The sequence below is a fragment of the Bubalus bubalis genome, chromosome 7 (assembly GCF_019923935.1).
Source record: "Bubalus bubalis isolate 160015118507 breed Murrah chromosome 7, NDDB_SH_1, whole genome shotgun sequence".
In the NCBI taxonomy this organism is placed as follows: domain Eukaryota; kingdom Metazoa; phylum Chordata; class Mammalia; order Artiodactyla; family Bovidae; genus Bubalus; species Bubalus bubalis.
Window position 1 is genome coordinate 21692728 of NC_059163.1, and position 17918 is coordinate 21710645.

General features: G+C 43.1%; 1 protein-coding gene across 1 annotated transcript in view; it reads right to left on the minus strand.

Moving 5' to 3' along the window:
- Positions 1-11233, minus strand: part of BMP3 (bone morphogenetic protein 3) — a 28870-nt gene extending 17637 nt beyond the window's left edge. Inside the window, exon 1 of the mRNA XM_006068182.4 lies at positions 9705-11233. Within this exon, the coding sequence (XP_006068244.1) occupies positions 9705-10026 (322 nt within the window). The 5' untranslated portion in view covers positions 10027-11233. The remainder of the gene's footprint in view (positions 1-9704) is intronic.
- Positions 11234-17918: the final 6685 nt, after the last annotated feature.

The following is a 17918-nucleotide window of genomic DNA, read 5'->3' on the forward strand; positions in this document are numbered from 1 at the left end:
AACGTTAACCAATGACTTAAGAATTGTTTACAAATACTCAAGGGGCCGTAGAGAGATCAGGGTTTTTCTTGTCAGTGTCAAAGATGAGAATTAGGTCTAAAGGTGATAGCTGAATGGAGGCAGAATCCAGGTCAAGGTAAATAATGACTCTAAGTGTGTAGCCTGATGGTGAGACCCTTCTATGGGGCCAGGCAGACAGAAGAGAGACGGCCATAATTCAAGACTTACCGAAGGATCTCTTTATAGTAGGGAAGGTGTGAAAGGTGAACTAGATAACCTCTCAGATCTCCTGCAAGGAACTATACTCGGCTTTACTTTCAGCTCTTTCCAAGGTACTGTTTTTAGATGTCAAAATGTAACTACCAATAGGTGGTGCTGTTTTCTTACTGTTTGCTGAGCACTAGAATTGGCAACCCACTCCAGTGTTCTTGCCTGGAGAATCCCAGGGACAGGGGAGCCTGGTGGGCTGCCCTCTATGGGATCGCACAGAGTCGGACACGACTGAAGCGACTTAGCAGCAGCAGCAGCAGCAGCATTCATTGTAGAGGGCTTCCCCCAAGGCTCAGCAGTAAAGAATCTGCCTGCCGTGTAGGAGATGCAGGAGACTCGGGTTCAATCCCTGGATCGAGAGATCTCCTAGAGGAGGGCGTAGCAACCCACTCCAGTATTCTTGCCTGGAGAATCTTATGGACAGAGGAGCCTGGCGGGCTATAATACATAGAGTCGCAGAGTTGGATACAACTGAAGCGACTCAGCATGCATGCATACACATTCATTGTAGAAATATGAAAATGAAGGACCTTAAAAGTCAGCCAGCCAGTGAGCATCGATTTTGGAGAGGAACCCAGGTCTTCTATTACCTATATAAAAAAATTTTTTTTGGGGGGGGGGTGGGTCTGGTTATCAGATAAAGGCAGAACATCTATTAGTTTTCTTCTGAAAAGAAAGCACCTGCTCGTCAAGAAACCCAGGACTCTGCAAAGAAACTAAGACCTGAGACCAGCCCTACTATTGTGACGGTTCAGTTCCTCTCAGGGAGGAGTCGAGGCGAGGCCCGGGGAGTGGGGAGTGGGAGGTCACCTTCGTGCTGGCCCACACAGAACGTTTTCAAAGGGAAATAGAACGTACAATGGAAAGCTTTCTATGTAAAGTCTGATTTTAAAACAAATAGACTAAATGAAATCTTGATGATTAGTTAAATCCCCAGGAAGCAGCAAAAACATTTTAGTCATACAGAAAATATGTAACTAAGAACAACTCTTTTTTTTCCATCCCTTTCTCCAAACAAAGCACAGCTGCTAGAAATGCCGGGGTGCCTAGGACAGGGCCATATATGCTCATAGTCACGGGCTGAATACTCTCTGCTCATTATGGCGCCAAGGCTACAGTTCCTCTATGCCACCTTCAGTTTCCAGGCATCAAGAGATGGAGAGATTCTAAATAGAACACAGTCAGAACGTTGTTTTTCTTGCAGAGTTCCAGTCAAATGACTGAGTTTTATGGGATCTCAAAACAACCATCCTCTATGTCCAAAGTAAAACACGGCCAAAGATGATATAATGTATGTTTTTCTAGAACAACAAAATGTTCACTAATCAAGTTTATCTACTCTCAGCCTCCACCCAAGGGCATTCCTAGACTGTGAGCTCTCAGAGGGTAGACCCATGTCCAGATAAATCTTTGAACTCCTAGCACTTTGCATGGTCTGGAGCATTGATATCCTGAAAAATATTTTAAAATATTTAACAATGAATGAGCCACTGTTCAAACTTACCAGATTCTTGAGTGTTTCCTACTTCACAACAAAGTGAAAAAAATTTTAAGCTCCCAAAGCAAAAGGCCTTCTGGGCAATAAGTATCCTATGGAGTTTCATTTCATCAGGAGAAAAACATTACTAGAACAGTGTATAAAGTAGAAAGGCTTTGCCCCACATCTTCATGGTAAAATGTCTTGGGGAAACTCTTAAACTGAAATTTCTTTCAATTATTTTTAAAGCATCTGTTGCCTGGCTGATAGCTTTTCTACTATCTTCTCTTACCTAGTCCCCTGAACACCTAATTCAGCTCAACTGAATTATTTCCCGAGTGCCTACTGTGTGGCCACCTATGCCAGGCCCTCAAAATACAAGCTTGAAATGAAATATGGTATTTGCCCTCCAGAAACTTGATCCCTGCCCCCTCACCCATTTTCTAGCAAACCTATTAGGCCCTGAACTCTGCAGCTGGGAAAGAAGGGTTAGACGTCTTTATTAACTTACTTTTGAACTCCTCCCCAGGGTAAAGCTGTCATAAAAACATTAATATACCATCCAAAGTGAAAGAAACTTACCCTTATATAAATTAATAAACCATTTGTCCAGGGAAAGACCCACTAAAACGGCCAGATGAGACCAGAACTAGGAGGTTAATCAATCCTGAATTTCAGACGCCTGTTATAAGATAGTCAACACTCCAGGGATATTGAGTTTAGAACAGTGTCTCAGACAGGCATCAGAATCACCTTACTGGCTTGTGAAAACCGAGGCTTCTGTGCCCACCCTCAGAGTGTGATTCAGATGGTCTAGGTGGGCTGGAGGATTTCTAACAAGTTCCCTGGGTGATGTTGATGCTGCTAACACAGGGAGCATACTTGGAGAAAAACTAACTTCAAGAAATCACTACAAAGAGGTGCAATTCTGCTCCATGCAGCCACCAAGGTCAGGACAGAAACAGTAATTTCTTGAATGGAAATTTGGCATATATTGTATTACAAGAGGACTAAAGCCTCTTCAAGCTTACATTGCTATCCAGATATATCCTCTACTCCACAAACAACTGTGTGGTATTACTGTGTTAGGTATGTTTAAGGTTTTGTGGGGAGCGAGAGAAAGACAGTATCTCAAAGTATTAAGACGATCTCATTTACATGGGACTTCCAAATGCATTTTTGCATTTGATTTTTTCAACTACATTTCACCATCTTTCTGAGACTAGCACAGTAGGTATGAGTTAACCCATTTGATAGGCCTGGAAATATTAGATGACTTTATTAATTAACAATGCAGCCAAGATCTCTTAATGCTCTTAATCCTAGATTCTCTAGGAATCTCTTCTCTTCTTGAAAACCGTTTATCTTAACCCATACCTAAGTGCAGCAATTATACTCCATTCAGTCTTTAGATTAATTCCATGCAGTTAAATTAAAATTTTCTTGGCCGAAAAAGCAAATAAGTTCATGTTGGGCCTCAGTAGTTTTAACTTTAAATCAGAGGACTGGGCAGAGAATCTCTCATTATTAAAGCTATTGGATACAATCATTTTATAAATGGAACATTTAACATTTACTCACTATAATAGTTAAAGTCATATTTAATATTTACTCCCTCAGGAAAGTAAGAACATATTGAAGTCGGAAATATAGTAGGATCAGTTTGTCCAAACACTTTATTCATAATGCCCAAGCAAAACCAAGGCATTGCATTATTGTGGTTCTACTGCCAAGAAACAATGGATCGTAAAGGAAGGTAGATCACTGAAGGATTCAATAAAACACATGGTCAATTGCTTTATGACTTACATGTGGACGTTTTAGACAAATAAAGAAACATCCACACCTTTAATAATACCATCCCTGAAAATGTGTGTTACCAAGAGTGCTTTAGGTACCAATATTCTAGGACACAACCACTACTAACATATAACTAGACCAGTGGCTTTATGAATTTCTAAGTATATCCCATAGGCGAGGGCTCTTTGGTCACAATGTCATAGTTTACTATGGTCCAAAGTAGATATTACCTTGGTAAACGTGTGTCACTTGATTAATACTATGTCACTGTGTCCATTACAAAACTCTATTTTCATGGGTTAGGAACATAATCATAAAAATTCACTCTGAATTGAAACTCGGCATAGGAAATTTCAAATAGAAACTATTTATGAAGCCAAACTTCTTTCCATCATATCACTGAAATAAAGTTATCAAGATCCTGATTACTGTGCTATGCTTGCTAAATCGCTTCAGTCCAAGACTTTGTGTGACCCCATGGACTATAGCCTGACAGGCTCCTGTGCCCGTAGGATTCTCCAGGTAAGAATACTGGAGTGGGTTGCCATGCCTTTCTCCAGGGCACCTTCCAGACCCAAGGATTGAACCTGTGGCTCTCATATCTCCTGTTTGGCAGGTGACTTCCCTGGTAGCTCAGATGGTAAAGCGTCTGCCTACAATGCGGGAGACCTGGTTCGATCCCTGGGTTGGGAAGATCCCCTGGAAAAGGAAATGGCAACCCATTCCAGTATTCTTGCCTGGAAAATCCCATGGACTGAGGAGCCTGGTAGGCTACAGTCCATAGGGTTGCAAAGAGTTGAACACGACTGAGCGACTTCCCTTTCACTTTTCACTTTCATGCATTGGAGAAGGAAATGGCAACCCACTCCAGTGTTCTTGCCTGGAGAATCCCAGGGACAGGGGAGCCTGGTGGGCTGCCGTCTATGGGGTCATACAGAGTCAGACACGACTGAAGTGACTTAGCAGCAGCATCAACGCCATCTGGGAAGCCTAGGATATACAAATTTAATGGATGGGAAAACCTTCCAAATTTTAGGAGAAAAGTTCTGATGTTGGGGCAGAAAAATCCTGAATAGCATATACAAAATTGCTCAATAATTTTCATTAGGCTTTTTGATAGGTATGAGTTTTATTATATCTAATAAATACAACAAACAATGGGATTATATAAGGGCTTTGACAGGTATCTATAACCAAGGGATTGATGATGATAAAACATTAACAAAGTAATAAGTATGATCTCTAGTGAATTTTTCCACAAATAAAGAAGGCTTTCTTCTAAAAGAATAATACCAGATTGATGTAAAATAATAAATACTAATCCTATAGAAGAAAATAATGGAGAATTCATAAAAAGAGGCAAAATAAAATTTAATAACAGAGGCTCTAAAATTACATCCAGAGAAATTTAAAACATAAAATCAGGAAGATGGTCCAGTTGGCCCTTGGTATTCTCAGAGAACTGGTTGCAGGACCCTTGCAGATACCAAAATCCACAGATGTTTAAGTCCCTAAAATTAAATGGCATTGTATCTGCATATAATCTACATACATGCTCCTGTATACATTAAATCATCTCTAGAGTATTTATTATTCAGCAAAATCAAGTTCTCCTTTTGGGGAATTTCTGAAGTTTTTCCCTGTGAATATTTTTAATCTGTAGTTGGATTCCTGGTACCCAGGGATATGGAGAGCTAACTGTACAGTGCCAACTGGACTCAAGTCCAAAAACTAACAGTGTAAGTAAATATCCTGAGTAAACAAATGAGAAATGACATAGTGTTCAGTCATAAGATTCACTTGAATTTTGCATATATTCTTTCTTGAGAAATTAGGAAGAATCTGAATCAGTATTTCCCCAGATAGATGTCTCAGAACCACAATTCTCGAAAGTACTCTTATGAGGAGAAAGTGATCCACTCTTAAGAGGGTTCATGAGCATTTTAAAGGCCCTGAAAGGTCCCAAAGTAAACTGATAACTTTTCCCAAACTTACTTGATCATGGAATGCAATTTTATGTAACATCTTTTAACGACTTTTAAATACCCTCTTTTACAAAATCTTCTCCTAGAAAATCAGATAAGATGATTAGAAATTTTGAGATGAGCTCAGTATGTTTGAAAACTTGTCTGGCAAATATATCATGATGTCCATTTCTTCTTCCATTTAAATAAAGGGTTGGGCTTGCTTTCTTTATAGCCTCTTTCAAACATGAAACTGTGTAATTCCAAAACGTTTAAGATCAGGTCTGACATTCACGTCTCTAACTAATTTTTAGAAAAACCTGAACTGGGTCAATCAAATGCTTATAAACTTCCACTGCTTAGATAAAATGTCTGTAACCCTTTTAATATATTCTCAATTATGTACATAGTTTTAATGTACAAATATTCCCTGAGTGAATTATCTACTTAGGGGACTTTTTTCATTGACCCTTATGTTCTCCTGGTCTCTCTGAGTGTGTCTAACCATACTAAAGAGATAAATTTAAATTATTTTTAATGTAACAGTCTTTTTCTTTTCCATTAGCATAGATAATCTAGAATTCATGGCATTATGGATTTTTAAATGTCAGAGATTGTAAAGCTGTCTTGATTGTTACAGTAAAAACTTCATTAAGGGCTATCATGTATTCAAAGTAGAGTGTAATTCAAAGCAGCTGCACATCCAGTTCCCCCTCTCCAGATGTACTATTGTCCTCTGAATAAAAACATCAGATAATCTAAGTATTCTTTAAATTCTAGGTGCCAGAAATTTCTAGGTAACTCTGTTTTAATAATGTTGTAATAGCCCCTTGCCATCAAACCCACTAACAATGATGCTTCCCCACCCCCAGTCCATACATTTTACAAAACTGGCTCCTATTAGAATGATTGTTCAGCCCGTCACTACATCCTTTCTAAAGCCTTATATTTCAGCCTTGCACTTCAGAAACATGTCACATTTTAATTCTTCATTTTTAAAGATTTTTGGTTACAGTAGGAAAGACTCTCTTCTTTCTCATTGAAGGAAAATATTCACTTTGGGGTCTGACTTTTCTCAACTTTCTTTTCTTTCTGTCTATAAAGTCTGTATCATTTTTCTTGAAAGGTGACATAAATCCACTGAAATGCAAACTTTTGTAGTTATATGTCATAAATTAAAATAATGATAGTTTCCTAATAAGAACAGCTGTGCGTTAATCGCTTTCCCTAAAGAGGTTAAATTTATGATTAAGAAAAATAAGATTAAGTGACTATGGAAATGATGAGAAACTAATGAACACAAAGTATGTATCTTCAAGGATCAAGCCAGGAGAAAACCTCATGCAAAATATTCTTCTTTCATTACATAGAAGCCAAGGACAACTTCAACTAAGACGAAAATAAAAGCTGATTTCATGTCCCTCTTGTCTTCCTTCGAGATGGTGTGTTTTTCTAAAGCCAAACTTCTCTGTCATCAATAATTTTGTAAATTACCTTTTACAAAGAGAAAGATAAAACCTATCTTTATATAAACACTTACACACCACAAAAAGACGTATGAGTGCTCCAAACTTACGGTTTTGGCTCACCAACTGCATAGCATTGAGGGAGGAGAAAGGGGTTAGCAGAAAGTGTATTTAGGATGAATGCCACCCACCATCAAGTAATAGTTTAAGTAGAAGGTAATCAGAGGGAGACCACAGCAGCTAAATTTCAACCAAAGATATTCTAGGTTTAGAACAATAAATAATTTTAATCAGGTATGTTCCAAGGAGCAAAGAGGGCTCTAAGGCTATAACTCAGCCTGAATAAGCATGGGGAAAGTGTGCCGAATCAGCAGCCACTCCATAGACAACAGCACACACCTGACCTTCCATTAAAATCTGTAACATCGTTGGCCCAGAGAAGCACATATGTTTGTGAAACCTCAACACTGTGAACTGGAAAACATATCTAATTTATTAAAGCAGACAGCATCTTTCACCTACATTAGAACACATGTCACAAGATGAAGGGTGTTGGGAAATGCTGATATATATAAAGGAGAGAGACACACGAAAGCTTTAGCACCTTCCTGGAGTTGGGCCTTATTAAAGCCAGAACTGCTTTTAATAAGGTCTTTTTAGTGCGTTAGTAACTAAACTCTTGGAAGGAGTCCAACACGAACCACCTCTCCAGGAGTTTCCAGTATAGTAACAGGACACTTCAGCTTCCACAAAAACCGGTGTCTACATTTGATAAATAAGTCATTAAGACAGTCTCTAGGATGCTAAAGGAATTACTTTTCTTATCAGGGCGCACAGCCTTGTATATATGCTTTCAGCTGCAATTCATCATTTCAAGGGAACTTCTGGCCTCCGTATCAGAGTTTATCATTTGATGGTCTAAGACTACAGAGAGGCTGATAAGGGACACTCTGAAATTATAATGCATAGAGTGAGCTGAAGCCAAAGAGTAAACGGGGCCTGAGATATTCAAATCCTTATCCATCTCTCACTCACGGTTCCCTCAGTCTAAAACAAACATACAAAAACCCTATAGAATAGGTGTGAATGAATCAAACTCACATGCCACCTCCAAACCTTGTGATTCATACTAAAAATCTGTGATTCCAAAAATACTATTCATCTCTTGGGTGCCTTGGAGACTCCCTAGGAATATTACCAAGAAAATGCAGATAGAGGTAAGAATGATTGGATTATCTTCACTATTGCCACCTGCCTTGCCCACCCAACTTCTCTGGTTTCTTCCACACTGTTTTTTCATGGAGCTCTGCCCTTGGAGTTGCACTGAACAGGCCAGTCACTGGTGTGGTCAGCTGTCAGGACAGCCTTCTCCAGGGGCTGACACACCAAGAGCAGGCTTCTCTTTCCTTAGCAGAGGCCACCTCCTTATAGATCATGCTCATGGTTTTCAGAAGAAAGCGAAATCTGATTCAGCTCAGGCTCCAGCTAGAGACTTCTGCATTAGAAAGCATAATTCACATTTATTGTAAATGTCATCAAGGCGAGGTGCTCTAGAGTGTATTTACACTGTCAGCCTAGGGCTTTCCTTGATGAATGCTTTCGTGGTGTTCCTCTTTTCCAGGAGTCCTACGTATCAAAGCTTTGGGAGATGTCTTTCTAGTGATTCTGACAGAATTGAGAGCATCAGGCATGGCCTCCTAACTTGAAGATTCTTGGCTATTTTTCAACGGTTCACTGAGGACAGGCTTTGCAGTTACATTTCCCTTCATCGTGAATGCAGTGAACAAAAAAGCCGGGTGCATCCTCAAAGCATATAAACCGAGTTAGCGTCCAGGAAACTTTCCCTCAAGCTGTTAGCACAGGGGAGGCAGGCTGTTAGCATAAGTTATTCGCTTCACCACAGGGGCCAGGAGAAACCTTGTTAAGCCGTGAATTTCAGCCCACAGTGATCTGTGTGTTGAAAATGGGATGAGCAAATTTTCATCGGCAGATTCCAAGAGGTGTTTACATCCACCGGCTGCTCGCCTCCGTCCCAACTCCACCCAGGGTGGGTGGTACAGTCCCGTTTGCCCAGATGGGTTTTAAATAATCGAAACACCTGAGCACCTGGTTTAGTCTGCGTTGTTTGCCACCAAGGGACTATCAAGTAGAAAGTGTCAAATATAAACACAGAGGACGCCAGTTAAGAGAAGGTGGAAGGTCTGGAGAAGTGACTGTCTAAAGGGCTAAGGGGAAGGCGTCTAGTTCAAGTGTGACTTTTCTCTCTGGTGCCCTGGGGTTGGCATAAAATAACATCTGCCTCTAGGTAAACACGGCTATAGCCCTGTCCAAGGGAATTTCCGCTGACCGACTTAAGACTTAACATCGGCATAGGTTGCCCCAAGGGAGCTCCAGACATCCAGGGCAAGAGGACCCCCCTGGACAGGGTTGGGGGGGGGGGCAGCCCCTTTCCCGGTTTCCTGCGCTTCCTTCTTCCAGCCGACCCGGTTCAGGTCTCGGCGCCCTTCTCTCCCACTTCTCCTTCTCCGTTCAGACTCTAGAATTGGGCTGATTCTTAGGTCACGGATGGAATACGGGATGTGACGGCACCGAGGGGCTGCGGGGAGGGTGAGCTGCAGGGCGAGGGAGCGTCTCTAGGTAACGCGGGGGGCAGACGAGGAAGCCGTGGGGGGTGTCCCGGGAGACCCCTGGGACGGGATCGCGGAAAGGGGGCGCCCCGGCACTCACCTGCGGCTCCGGCTCGAAAGCTGCGAACCGTGTTGCCCTCGCGCAGCAGCTGGGGGCGCAAAGACTGCGAGCCCCGATCCGAGTTCCCGGGCGTCCGCGCCTCCTCCGTTCGGCCGCCGCTGTACCTGTCGTAGAGCCGCAGCATGTGCTCCGACACCTGGTCGAGGGGCTGCAGCGGGGATTCGGGGCCGCCACCTGCCGCGCGGTCGGCCGGCACAGCCACGCGGAGCTCCGGGAAGGGCTGCCTGAGTCTCTGTCCCTGCGCCAGGCTCACACACAAGCAGCTCAGCCACAGATGGAGCAGCCCGCGCGCCCCGGCCATCGCGAGGTCCGCTCCGCTGCTGCGTCCTGGGAGAAGGAGGGGAGGTCCCTCCGAGGCGCGGACCGGGTGCTTCCGAGGTTCCTCCGGCGGCAGAGCCGAGGGTGGAAACTCTCAACTAGCTGGGGCGAGGGCGCCCGGAGCCCGGACGCTGCCCGAGCAGGACCACGACGGGCCCCACTCTTGGCGCCGGCCGATCGCGGGCCGGCAGGTGGGCTCTTCCCCGGCGGCCGCACGGACCTCACCCGCGCAGGGTGCTGCCGGCGCCGTCTCCCCTCGGACTCCCAGCCAGAGCTGAAGTCGCGGCGTGTGTGGCTGGCGTGTTTTCTGATCTGCCTGTACCCTCCCTCCCCGCTTTATTCTCGGGGACACCCGGCCGAAGCGGGCGCGCAGGGCACCGGGACTTAGCGCTGCGTCGGGCGAGAAGCCGGAGCCGGGTGAGCGGAGCGCGGACCGGAGGGCGCTCACTCGTCTTTTGCAAGGATTGGAGCAGCCGCGGTGCGGCCGGTCCGAGTTTTGAGTGTTTGCGTGTGTGTGTGTGTGTGTACGTGTGCGCGTGTGCGTGTGTGTGGTGTGCAACAGAAGGAGGGGGGAAGAGGGGGAAAGAGAGAGAGGGAGAGAGAGACAGACTCGGTTCCCTGGCTGATCTGTACCGTCCGCAGCCAATCTAGCGCTCTCCCTCGCCCTGGAAGGCAGCAGGGACCGCGCTCTACCCCCGAAAGAAGGGATGGGGGAAGTAGCCAGTTAGCCAGCAGGGGGAGGGCGAGAAGAGGAAGTAGAGGTGGGGTTGGTAGAGGGGAGGAAGTGGGGGAAGGAGAAGGTCCAGGAAGAAAGAAAGGGTAGGAGGCACGGGGTATTATTATTTTTTAATCTCTTCAGGAACATTGGCTATGTCCCGGCCAGCAAGAAGGGAGAGGAAAAATAAACTTCCTGGATTCTTTCTCCTCTGATTCCAGTCAAAATCAAGATGTGAACAGAAAACACCAACTTCAGTTCCTTTCCTGGGCCTCTGGGGATCAGGTGGCGGACCACGCACCTGCGCCTGTGCCGGGTTGCCAGCTTCCCCAGGCTCCCCGAGAGCTTACCCGTCAAAGCTCCTTCTCTTCTGCATCTTCCCTTTGCACCTCCTCCACTCTCCACCCAGTCCCCCGGTTCTCAGGAAATAAATATGCGCCAAATCGACTCAGTCCAGTCTTAAAACAAATAAACAAGCAAACACCCTGCAAACACGCCCCCCTCCCCCCCCCCCCCCCCCCCCCGGCCACATTCCCCCTCAGGAGGATTCTCTGCAGGGTTGTGGGTGGTGGTGAAACAGAAGGATTTCTGGGAGAGGCTGAAATCCAGAGCGGACTTTCAGAGTTGCTAATCATGCCTTAGCTACTCACTGTTCTTTTGATATCAAGTGTGCTATCTTGAAACAACTTTTGCAGTAAAGCCCATTTTACAGATGAAGAAACTGAGGCAAAGACTCTCCTGGATGGCAGAGCTGAGCTCCTAACTCAGGGAATCTGATTCCTGAGCTCAAGCCTTTAATCATCTCATTATCAGTAATGAAGCTAGCATTTAAAGTGAAGCTTCAGTGTGACAATTCATGTAAATATTCTTAGCAGAGGCTTCCCAGGTGGTGCTAGCTGAAGACAACCCGGCTGCCAATGCAGGAGACATAAACGACTTGGGTTTGATCCCTGGAATCTGGAAAATCCTCTGGAAAAGGGGACGGCAACCCAATACTGGACAAGAACTCCAGTATTCTTGTCTGGAGAATCCCATGGAGAATCCCATGGAGCCTGGCAGGCTGCAGTCCATGGGCTTGCAGAGAATCGTACTTGATTGAAGCGACTTAACAGGCTGACACATTTTTAGCACAGTGCCTGGCCTGGTGCAGTAAAGACTTCAGTAAATGTCAGTTGCAACTTATCTGTTCCCTCAATGGGAGCAGAGTAGAGTTTATGAAAAAGAATATAGGCTGTAGTATCACAGTGGGCTTCCAAATCTCCATTTCTTCTTTGAAGGTGAATAAGGACATGTCCCTTTCAGAGTTTTGCTTGGATGACAATAGAAGACAGGGTTAAAGTGACTGGCACCCTGGCTAGCTTTCAGTGGAGACTCAATCTCTTTTTATCCCAAATTCATCCCAAATGCAGACGACATTCTCCCCATTCAGTCACTTCTCAACCCATTGCGGTTTGGATTTTGCCCTTGGCCACCCCCGGAACTGTTCTGCAGATAATAACACATATTTTAGGGGTGGTTGTGAGGATTAAGTGAGATCATGTGTGTGATCTTTGCCTGGCATCAAGAACATAATAGCTTTTGTGATTAATAATGAAGACCCAATTGCAAAATTCAATAGGCCCTGGAAATTCTCTCCCTTTTTGGTTTTTCCCTGTGAATCTTTGGTTCTTTCCCTCTGCTTTTTGCTCTCTCTCAGTTCTGTGAGCTGTCTCCTCTTTCTTGGCCTGCCTTCAGTGTTTCTCACATCTTTTTTTTTTTTTTTAAAATTTTAAAATGTTTAATCCAGTGTAATTAAATAACACAACAAAAATCACAGTCTATAGCCCCACACTCTTTCTCTCCCTTCCTTTCTCTTGTTCTACAGAAATAACTAAGCACCTTCAATCTTTTTAGCTGTGTTTTCTTGTATTCATCTTTAAACATCATTTTGATAATAGTTTTATTTATTTTTTTTTTTTTTAAGAGGAAAGATCTGCCCTTTATTTATTTTTTTTTTTTTGACAGTAGGTCACTGTTCGTGCATGTGATGCACTTCTTTTTTTTTTTTTTTTAATTTTATTTTATTTTTAGACTTTACATAACTGTATTAGATTTGCCAAATATCAAAATGAATCCGCCACAGGTTTACATGTGTTCCCCATCCTGAACCCTCCTCCCTCCTCCCTCCCCATTCCATCCCTCTGGGTCGTCCCAGTGCACCAGCCCCAAGCATCCAGTATCGTGCATCGAACCTGGACTGGCAACTCATTTCATACATGATATTTTACATGTTTCAATGCCATTCTCCCAAATCTTCCCACCCTCTCCCTCTCCCACAGAGTCCATAAGACTGTTCTATACATCAGTGTCTCTTTTGCTGTCTCGTACACAGGGTTATTGTTACCATCTTTCTAAATTCCATATATATGCGTTAGTATACTGTATTGGTGTTTTTCTTTCTGGCTTACTTCACTCTGTATAATAGGCTCCAGTTTCATCCACCTCATTAGAACTGATTCAAATGTATTCTTTTTAATGGCTGAATAATACTCCATTGTGTATATGTACCACAGCTTTCTTATCCATTCTTCTGCTGATGGACATCTAGGTTGCTTCTCACATCTTTATAACCTACCCAGGGAGGATACCTAATGAAGAAAAAAATCTGCTTTGGTGATCTCCTCTGAGCTTTGAATACATAGTTCTGGGTCTCTCCCAGCCCCAGTCTGCATTGCTGAAATTTCGCCTTCCAGCCTTTTGAAACCATCCCCAAGACTTCCCTTCTTTTAGCTCTGGTGCATAGCGCTGGTGCATAGCTCCATAGGAATTCCCTGGTGGGTCAGAAGGTAAGGAGTCTGCATAGCTCCATTGCTACTTCTGCTGCTTTATACTTGACACAGTTCTTCATTTGTAGAAGCTGTGCTATGACTGCTAGAGTTGACCACATGTCTTCAATGCCTATCCTTACTTCTTCCTAGATGTACTTTCTCTTCTTCATGCTTCCATTTTCTTATTAGAGTCATAAGTATAAACTAATAGTCCCTGTCAACAGGGTTGTTGTAAATAAGAAAAAAATCATGTGACAGTCCATGTCAAGAGTTAGTACAGTACCTGAAAGTGAAGAAAGTGGAGTTGCTCAGTTGTGTCCGACTCTTTGTGACCCTATGGACTGTAGCCTACCAGGCTCCTCCGTCCATGGGATTTTCCAGGCAAGAGTACTAGAGTGGGGTGCAATTTCTTGCCTGCATTGGAAGCAGACACTTTACCATCTGAGCCACCAGGAAAGTACAGTGCCTAGCACATGTTTTAGAAGAGTCAGTTATGAGCTAAGAGAATTGTTTGTGTGTTTTTGTTTAATACAGAGGCCAGGCCATACCTATCTTTGCATTTTAGTGACCAGCCATTACATTTAGAGTAATGAGATGACAAGATGTTAAGCGGGTAGAATGATCCCTAGCTGGACTCTCATCCGTAATTGCAAGAGTTGATAAAAGAAAAAATGTGAATGGAATCTAGCAAGATGAAGAACATTTGCAGCAGCCAGATTCTGAACCAAAAGTGGCTCATTTGCAACTAAACTACTCCCCAGAAGATGGAGCAAGGGATGAAACAGATGAAGTCAGCAGCATCATGTTCATCAATGACAAAGAAACGACACATGTCAGACACTCTGAGTACTTCCTGGGGAACTGAATTAAAAGCAAACTGAGGGACTTCCCCAGTGGTCTAGTGGTTAAGACTCCGAACTTCCAATGCAGGGGGCACAGGTTCGATCCCTGGTCAGGGAACTAGATCTCACATGCTTTGTGAAGTGGCCAAACACATACACATACACACACACAATAAAATATAATCCATTTATTTAAAAAAATCAAATTGTATTGGGAGTAGTAGTTCCCTCATCACAATACCATTAGATGCCATCTTATCCCTGGTGGTTCAGATGGTAAAGAATCTGCCTGCAATGTGGGAGACCTGAGTTCAATCCCTGGGTTGAAGAGATCCCCTGGAGGAGGGCCTGGCAACCCCCTTCAGTATTGTTGCCCGCAGAATCCCATGGACAGAGGAGCCTGGCAGGGTCCATGGGGTCGAGAAGAGTCGGACATTGCTGAGCGGCACAGCACAGCATCAGAATACCTTGAGATGCCATCTTATGATACTTTAAGACTATAGGCCAATGTTTCTTTTATCAAAGTTCACAGATCTGGATGGATAAAGTTATCACAGAGTGCTGGCATCTTTAGATGCCTTCTCCCAAAATGAGACCAATAATAGGATTCATGATTCTGGCTGAGCTTCTGGCTTATTTGATGCATGAAAGATTTGCAGCTATACGAACAAGGAACTTCTGAGGTGAATACAGTGGTGATACATGGTTGGGTTTCTTATTGGGTCTGGTTGGTTAAAATTTGTCTTAAATTTTAATAATAGGAATTTCCTATTTTTATCTTAGAGAGTAACTGTTATAGTCAACCACTGAATCAGACAGAGGACACTTATCATTCTCTTTTCCTAAATACAAGGAGAGTTGAAGAGAGACATTTCTACAATTTAAAATAACAGCAAACACCAATTTGGAATTTTAGTGGCTTCTGTTGAGTTCAAGTCTACTTTTGACCACAAAATCATGTCTGTGTGTAAGTGTGTGTGTGTATATATGTATATACATGTATGAGTGAGGGAGCGAGTGAGTGATCCCAACCCAAGGATCGAACCCAGGTCTCCCACACTGCAGGCAGATTCTTTACTGTTTGAGCCAGCAGGGAAGCCTATACATATGCATGTATACATGTCCTCTTATTAGCCCTCTTAAGCAATATGTACATTTATTTTCTTAAAATGTCCCATTGGCACTTATCATTGAATGCTTACAGAAGGCTGCAGTAGTAGTTGTGGGAAAAATATGTAAGAAGAATGTGTCTTAGGCTTGGAGCATTTTAACCAAGGCAGTGGCACCCCACTCCAGTACTCTTGCCTGGAAAATCCCATGGATGGAGGCTCCTTGGTGGGCTACAGTCCATGGGGTCACTGAGTCAGACATGACAACGGCTTCACTTTCACTTTTCACTTTCATGCATTGGAGAAGGAAATGGCAACCCACTCCAGTGTTCTTGCCTGGAGAATCCCAGGGATGGCGGAGCCTTGTGGGCTGCCGTCTATGGGGTCTCACAGAGTCGGACACGACTGATGCGACTTAGTAGCAGCAGCAACAGCAAGTGAATCAAGGAAACCCACATGAGACAATCAGCAAATAATGGAAGAAGTAGTGTTCAACCATAGACTTAAGTCACAATTTGCTGTGTCAATCAAAAGGAGGAAATCAATGGGAAATGGAGTAGCCAGAGAAGATTTCCTAGAAAAGAAGAGGCTTTATTTAGCCTTGAAAAATGTAGGACCTTAGACAAGTCAAACATAAAGGACTTGCAATTTAGAAAAGTATATCTGTAACAGATAAGTTGCAAAAAGTAAGAATGAGTTTGCCCTGTCAATAAGGCTGTGTCTGTTGGGACAAAGGTTGATCTGATTTGAAGAGAGCGTATATGCTGGAGAGTACAGGAAATAGAAATGGATTGTAGGCTAGAATGAGTTTATGGAGGACCTTGAATGCCAAATCAAGGAGAAAGTAGGGAACTATAGAATGTTTTTGAGAAGAGCAAGCCAATGGTCTAACTCTCTAATGGTCCAAACTGTCTAAAATGGTCTGGAAAGTTTTAATAACTAATCAATTTCCTGCCTCTGGAAGGAGGTAACCAACTTGGAGAAATTTTAGAACTAACTCAAATGCTGAAAGGTTGATTAAAGATATTTAAAGCCTTATTAACTGCAAACTTACTTGGCTGCAAGGATACATATATATGGGTTTGATTCACAGTGGCTTAAACATAGGGGTTTATTTTTCCTCCTGTTGCAAGAAGTCTGAAGTTAAGGAGCTGTTGATATTTGTTCAGTCACTTGACAATGCCATTACTAATGTTTTTGAGACTCATCTTTTCCCTTTCTTGCTGCCTCAGGGTCACCACATGGCTCCTGCAACTCCAGCCATTGAGCTCTTGCTCAAGGAAGAAAGAAGGAGGAAAGGAAAGCACCAATCATATGTTTTTCTGTTTCATCAAGAGAGGCAAACTCTCTCTCAGAGTTCTGACTGTTATCTATTAAACCTCATTGGTCTAAACCTTTTCATGGCCATCCTTGCCTGTAAGCGTTCAAGATTATCTGAATGAGTGAAAGTGAAGTCATTCAGATGTGTCTGACTCTTTATGACTTCAGGGACTATAGCCTGCCAGGCTCCTCCATCTATGGGATTTTCCAGGCAAGAATACTGGAGTGGGTTGCCATTTTCTTCTCCAGGGGGTCTTCCCAATCCAGGGATGGAACCTGGGTCTCCCACACTGCAGGCAGACTCTACCGTCTGAGCCACCAGGGAAGCCCATATCTGAATGAGGGGAACTGGAAAATTAAGCATCTTGTCTGGCCTGGGAACATTGCCACTTTAAAATGGATCTGAATTCAGTTATCAAGGAAGAAGGGACAATGGAAAATGTAAAGTAACTGACAAGGAATGTTATAAGGACCCTCCCAATGTTGAGAGTCTATGAATCTTCAATCCGTTTATTATTTTCTATTCTGTAAACTTGTTTAGTTTTTCTACACTCTAAAAACAAGAACAAACATCAAAACTCTTTTTCTTATCCATTTCAAAAACTTTCATCCTATTCCTTTCTTTGATCTCTGAACTTATTTAAAAAGCAGTCTATACCTAATATCTCACTTTTTCATTACGTATAATCACATCACTTCATTTTATTTCTTACCATCTGAAATAGGATCTTTGTACTCTACTGAAACTGTCCTTGTATTAGGCACTAAACTTCTATCAGCAATCCAATCGCCACCATCCCTACTTCCCCAGCCCCCACCCCCACCCCCGTGCCCCTTAAAGCTTCATTCTCATTTATCTTTAAGGGTTTGACACTATTTATCACCCTCTCCTGAAAACTCTCTTGCTTTTTTATCTTATCTATTCTGGTTTCTTCCTATCTCTTTGATTACACATATCTTTGTTTCATTCATTTAACAGATGCTTAGTGTCTGTTGTGTTCCTGATGCTTCTTTTGGTATTGATAATACAGAGATGAAATGAAAGGTTGCCTATCCTCTGGAAACCTATCCCTCTGGGGAGA